This window comes from Salvia splendens, unplaced genomic scaffold (genome assembly GCF_004379255.2).
Source record: "Salvia splendens isolate huo1 unplaced genomic scaffold, SspV2 ctg78, whole genome shotgun sequence".
NCBI classification, from domain to species: Eukaryota; Viridiplantae; Streptophyta; class Magnoliopsida; order Lamiales; family Lamiaceae; genus Salvia; species Salvia splendens.
This window is the reverse complement of record NW_024599455.1, coordinates 5,826-10,598: the sequence shown is the minus strand read 5'-3', so window position 1 is coordinate 10,598 and position 4,773 is coordinate 5,826. Positions and strand designations below refer to the sequence as shown.

At 45.1% G+C, this 4,773-nt stretch overlaps 1 protein-coding gene across 2 annotated transcripts; it reads left to right on the top strand.

The window, feature by feature from the left end:
• Positions 1 to 2,564, top strand: LOC121791328 (transcription factor GTE2-like). Of its 2 annotated transcripts, none has more exons than XM_042189322.1 (4): positions 1 to 1,800; positions 1,879 to 2,119; positions 2,209 to 2,328; positions 2,407 to 2,564. In XM_042189322.1, exons 1-3 carry the CDS (start codon positions 244 to 246, stop codon positions 2,265 to 2,267), a joined length of 1,857 nt encoding a protein of 618 aa, XP_042045256.1. In that variant the 5' UTR covers positions 1 to 243; the 3' UTR covers positions 2,268 to 2,328; positions 2,407 to 2,564. The 2 variants fall into 2 exon arrangements, with proteins under 2 accessions (XP_042045256.1, XP_042045254.1); XM_042189320.1 differs by having other exon boundaries at positions 2,209 to 2,340.
• The last annotated feature ends 2,209 nt before the right edge of the window (positions 2,565 to 4,773 follow it).

The following is a 4,773-nucleotide window of genomic DNA, read 5'->3' as shown; positions in this document are numbered from 1 at the left end:
GATTTCTTCGCTCAAACCCTAATATCCCCCACCCTCGTGAAAATGGTGTCCAGTATAATATCTTTTGCGTATTTTGTTTTCCCCTAAATTGTAGCCCATTTTTCAATTTAATTGAGCTCCGAGCTGCCGCAGATCGTTAGGCGAGGGGGTATAACGGAAGATTCCGGCTATTCCATACATGATTTTTGGGATGAATTGCTGCCGGAGGCTCAACAGAGCTGAGAGCTGCCGACGGTGCGATTCATGGTGTCCGCTGTTTTAGCGAGCCAGAATGAGTCGAGCTGGGCCCACATGGGAAAGACGCAGTACGCGAATCCCCACCTAAATCCAAACCCTGACCCTAACCCTAAGCAGAAGCAGAAGCAATTCCACCCGTCTCAAGCTAACGGTGCCGCCGGTCGCTACCGCAGTATCAGCAACAATAACGTCGATTCGCCGGCCGTCACGCAGACAGCGTCAGATGATGCATATTCTTTCAACCAGACGCCTGCGGCTGGTAACGCGGGGAATTACGGTGGCTATTTGACCTTAAATGTTGCGACGTACACGAAGTCAGAGCTTCTGGAGCTCCGGAAACGCCTCTCTGCCGAACTTGATCAGATCCGTGATTTCCGTGATCGGATTGATTTTGGTCGGTTCAACATTGGGGAAACCCCTAGATATCAGCCGAAATCAAAGAAATATAGTGGCAATAAACGTCCCGGACCTGCGATTGGATCCGCTCCCAAAAGAATGGGCGATGCATATGAAACTGGCAGCTTGGAGACGGTTAATTTTGGGGATTTATTAAAAGAATGCGAAAAGATTGTGACTAAATTGATTAAAAGCAAATTCGGCTATGTTTTCAAAGATCCGGTGGATGCAGTGGCTTTAGAGCTTGTCGATTATCATCTGATTGTGAAACATCCAATGGATCTCGGCACCGTTAAGGCGAATCTGGCGAAGAATTTGTATCGGACGCCTGTAGAATTCGCAGCTGACGTCAGGCTGACTTTTAACAATGCGTTGCTCTACAACCCTAAGACGGATCCTGTTCATGGCATGACAGAGGAAATTCAGGCGCGGTTCGAGGAGATGTTTAAGCCGGTGCAGGATAAGTTCAACAGCGTGCTCGAGCAGCGGCGTGAAAAGGAGCCCGACGAGTTTAAAATCCACAATGACTTGCCTTTCCGGGAGTTTGAGGAATTGCATGACAGTTCTTGGAACAATAATGGTTGTCTGGCTCTGGCTGCGAAGAAGTCGAAGGCGAAAGGTGGACAGGTTCCTGTTTCCCATGTTTTGAAGAAGTCTGACAGAATGCATACATCAATGCAAGCCCATTCTACTGCTTCAACGGCTTCTAATCTGCCTCCACCGCCGATGAATTTGCCGCCATTAGCGCCGGAGCAATTGTCTCCCTCTCCAGTGAGAGCTCCTCCTCTGCCTGCGGCTAAGGAGCAGAAAGCTGGAAGAGTAGTGACCCCGAAGCATCCGAAGCCAAGAGCGAAGGATGTTAATAAGAGAGATATGAGTATGGACGAGAAGCAGAAACTTGGGTTTGGGTTGCAGAGTTTGCCCCAGGAGAAGATGCCTCAACTTGTACAGATAATCAGGAAGAGGAATGAGCATTTGGCACAGGACGGCGATGAAATAGAGCTTGATATTGAGGCTCTTGATACAGAGACGCTGTGGGAACTTGATCGGTTTGTGACCAATTGGAGGAAGATGGTGAGCAAGACAAAGCGGCAAGCGTTGATAATGAACAACAATCAAGCTGCTGGAGTTTCCATTCCCTCCAGTCCTGTTAACGATGCTGATGTGGTAAGTTTAATTTGCATCAAGATTTATCTTTTTTTGGTATTTTCACTGTGTATTCATGTTGTTAGTAATGTTGTGTAGGGCGCATTGAGTGACAAGAATGATGATTGTGGCAAGAAGATGAAAGAAAATGATGAAGAAGATGTAGATATTGATGACGATATGCCAGCAGCGAGCTTCCCTGCTGTGGGGATTGAGATTGAGAGAGAAGGTGTTGTTGGGCAGGAGAATGATGGTGTTGTCGGGCAGGAGAATGATGGTAGAGGCAATGCCAGCAGTAGCTCAAGCAGTTCTGGCAGCTCAAGTAGCTCGTCCTCGAGTGGTATTGATACTGATTCTTCTTGCTTGTGTTGCGGGTAAAAGTATGGAAACAGAAACAGATGTTCATTTGTTTGAGCTTGCTTTTTACAGATTCTGATTCAGGGAGTTCCTCGGGTAGTGAGTCCGACGCAGATGATGCAGAGTCTTGACTTGACAACTGTTATGAGCAAATCTGAAATGAATTCAGTGCTACTTCTTTCCGGCATTTGGGTACTGTAGCAGGTGTGTATTTCTTGGTTCTTGTGAATAATGTGCAAGAGCTGAAGAATATTTGGTTTGACTTTACAGGATGACAAATGATGCGGGGGATGAAGAAAATAGATTAAATCTCAGCTTAAGCTTAGGTGAAGAAAATAGAAGTAGATAGGTTAATTTGTAGTACAGTTTTCTTCTTCCCCAGAAATGGTGGGAATTTCTACCTAGTGAAAAAAGCCTATTTTTGAACACCTGCATCAGCAATAACCAAAGACACGACTGATTCAGATTCACTAAAGAGTCGAATACGAAGAAATTGACAAAATTCAATGTATTTATCTTAGGCCTTAACAGAGGGATGGTCATCAAAGCAATGAGAGGACACAGGTCCATTCTTTAGACCCTCCTAGATCTCAGCTCCAAGCCCTCAGCTTGAAGAGCACAAATGTGCAGTTTCTCTCCTGCTTGCTTCTTCTTTTCCGAGTATAAGTATCCATTCGAAACATACTCTATATTGCATCAGTCAGATTCATCATCAGTAATTGCATCAACTCCAAACCACTGCATCACACTCATCTGTCTGCTGATCGCTTTCACCTTCTTCAAGACCAAAAAGATCATCTCAAAAACTTCACTTAGAAGATAAAACCAAGTACTCCTATTTAGCTTGGAGGAGGAGGACGATAGATGAGCAACGGGGGAATGCACCAAAGTAATAAAGTAAAAACAAAATGTTATCAGAAAAAAAAAACCAGAGTCACTTTCTTGGCAAGTAAGCCTCACAATTTTTATTAATGCAGAGGATCGATCAGGGGCGGATCTAGTAGGGGCATTTGCCTCTCCTCAATATATTTCATAGAGTAATTTAAAAAAAAATTGAATTGAAATCCTCGTTCCGTCCCAAGGATAGATAGCAATTTTTATTAATAACAAGTAAGCAATAAGTATCACTTTCTTAAAACTGCATAAAATCTCATGTCTGCCAAGGAAGTGATCATCTTCCTTAGGACAAAGGGTGACTAGGTTATAAATAGAGTTTAATGCCTTAAGGCCCCACATGCCATTAAATCATACTCGATAAATAGAGTTTAATGCCTTAGGGCCCCACATGCCATTAAATCATACTCCCTCTATCCCACGCTATTTAGCAAACTTCCTTAAACAGTCATTTTGGAAGTGGAAAAAAATAAAGTAATATTTTTATGTTGATAATTTTAATATATAAAATTAAAAAAGTTACGCGTTTTGTATCGGAATCAGCTATTATTATAACGCGTATAAATATATACATATAAATCTGATTTCAAGCAAAAGAACGCGGCGAAAAGGAGCTACAATAAGGCTTGAAAACAACTGCCAAACCGGGTGGCCGCAAAATTTCTCCCCTGCAATAAGGCTGGATTTCGCGGCGCCTCCGAGGGCCGCGATTCCAACCCAATTGCGGATGCCCTTAGATTGAAGCACTTGCTAGATTTGTTTGTTGCTCATATTTTAGTTATCTTATCATATAATAGTCATATATATATTGGTTGAATATTCAATTTGATTCTTTTTTAAGAAATTTGGATGTTCTTATTTGTAAAAACAAAAAAGTAAACTACTTTTATATTATTGATGTAATTAGAGCATCAGCAATGGCGCATGTCCCGATGGAATTTCCACCGGCGTGCCAGAATTCCGCCGAGGACACCGCAGTTCCGCGGCGTTTACGCGGAATTCCGTCGCGACGCCGCGCGGACGTCCGCCATTGCGTTGACTCTCACTGACGTCCGCGCGAAATTCCCGTTTATTGCATTAAATATATTTTTTAATTTCTATAAATATGTCCCGTTGGACTTCATTTCATTCGCACCACTTGTATTAATGAGTATCTCTCTCTAAAAATACCTTTCTTTCGAAGAACAATGGAGCACCATGATAGCGATTCCCCCGCCACTAGCGAGTCACCGACGCCTTATTTTCCCGTCGGCGGGAGTGCCGGAATGCTGGGGATGATGCCCTAATCTCAAATGCCATCGGGAATGATGCCCGGGTACTACAACATATACCCGCAGTGGTATGGGATGATGCCCCAGATGCCCGGGGCGAGTGCCGGAATGCCGGGGATGATGCCCGGAATGTCGGGAATGATGCCCCAAATGCCGGGGATGATGATGCCTGGGATGATGCAGGGATCGCATGTCGCTGCGGGGGGGGTAGGCTGGGGGTCCCCCAATCGCCGGTGGACAACGTCTATCTGCCCTATATGGATTTACTGTTGATGGACAACCCGACAAGTTCTCCTCTCGAGACTCAGTTCACTGGCAATGACACGTTCTCGCTCGAGGAGTTGGGGCTTTCTCCGATCCGGGATTCTCCCACCGATGCACCACCGACGACAGTGAGGAGGGGGAGGACAGGGCGAAGGAGGGGCAGGGGACGGGACGTCCTGATGTACGGTGGTGAGGAGGGGCCGCTGAG